Source organism: Engraulis encrasicolus, chromosome 19 (assembly GCF_034702125.1).
Source record: "Engraulis encrasicolus isolate BLACKSEA-1 chromosome 19, IST_EnEncr_1.0, whole genome shotgun sequence".
Classification (NCBI taxonomy): Eukaryota; Metazoa; Chordata; class Actinopteri; order Clupeiformes; family Engraulidae; genus Engraulis; species Engraulis encrasicolus.
Genome location: NC_085875.1, coordinates 43670984 through 43672269, shown reverse-complemented (window position 1 = coordinate 43672269; position 1286 = coordinate 43670984). Strand labels below are relative to the sequence as shown.

Genomic DNA, 1286 nt, shown 5'->3' with positions numbered 1-1286 from the left:
AGTTAGTTCAACCTCATCTAAAGACACTGTCTTGTCTAGATAGCGTGTGCGAGATGTGTGGATGTAAATGGACTCCTCATGCATATTTGATCACATTTCCCACGACACTGTCGAGACATGGATGCGTGCACAAACACAAACACGTGTTGTCCAGTGTGATAGCTACTGTCTAGATTACCCTGCTGTGCTCATACACACACACACGCACACACATTTACCTCAAGTTCCCCCATCCCACGGCAGTCACGGCAAGGAGAAGACCCCCAGTCAGCCAGAAGTTTGCCTCCATGTCACATGAACCCGTACCCTGCTGCCGTTACTCTTGCTGGTGCTGCTGTGGTGTGGTATGAGGGCTGATCTGTAACACCTTCTTCCAAAATCACTCTGGTGCCCCATCTCATCTCTCCTCTCCTCTCATGGCCTCTCCTCCCAGTAATACTGGCTCCACCCAGACCAGACCAGGCCACCTTGCCAACCCTCAGGGTGTGGAGAGGTGTGACACTACTACCAGCCAGACCTGCCTGCTGTGAGGCCCCTGCCTGCCTACTATCAGTTTCAAGGGGTGTCAATCATGAAATGATAACTATCTTGACGAGTTAAACAAGGGTGAGTAAAATACGATGACGGTAATGTAATGTAATGTTGAAAGCACAGTATCTCATCTAATAGATTATTATAAACGATTATTATATAGGCCTACGTATAGTATATGTAGGCCCATTATTACTAGCCTACTTACTTGAATGGTCTATCACCAATATTGAAATATGTGGAACACTTTGTATGAGTCAATGAATTGTTATACATTTCCCAGCATGATCTGAGCTCATAAATGATTGAATATCTTCAGCAGCTAAACTGAGGTGTTCAACACTTGTGATTCACCTTGGCTGCCCTGGAGGGGTGTGTCCTGTATGAGACACTCACTGCCAGAGCATGAGAGGCTCTAGATACGTATCATGTTCTCACGTCCCAGAGGACCCAGGGCCTGTGAGCCATAAAATGATGATGATCTTGATGAGCGAAATATCTGGAAAATGCATCTTATTCAACAAAATGATTCATCCAGAGAATACCAAACAATACAGTATTCAAATATGGGAAAGGGAAAAAAGCCTTTATTAACTTTTTGTCTGTATCGTGACATATTTTCTGTAAATATGCAGGTATTAATAGTAATATTGATCACATTATGTAATGGATGCTGACAATAAGCATTACTATAGTGATTTACTGTATTATGAGGTTCCAGAAAAGACAGAATAAGGTGCTATTATATACTGAAG

At 43.1% G+C, this 1286-nt stretch overlaps 1 protein-coding gene across 1 annotated transcript in view; it reads right to left on the bottom strand.

Annotated features, from left to right (window-relative positions):
• LOC134469891 (CD109 antigen-like) overlaps positions 1-289 on the bottom strand; it is a 22146-nt gene extending 21857 nt beyond the window's left edge. The window contains exon 1 of the mRNA XM_063223916.1: positions 219-289. Coding sequence (XP_063079986.1) covers positions 219-289 — 71 coding nt within the window. The remainder of the gene's footprint in view (positions 1-218) is intronic.
• Between the last annotated feature and the right edge of the window lie 997 nt (positions 290-1286).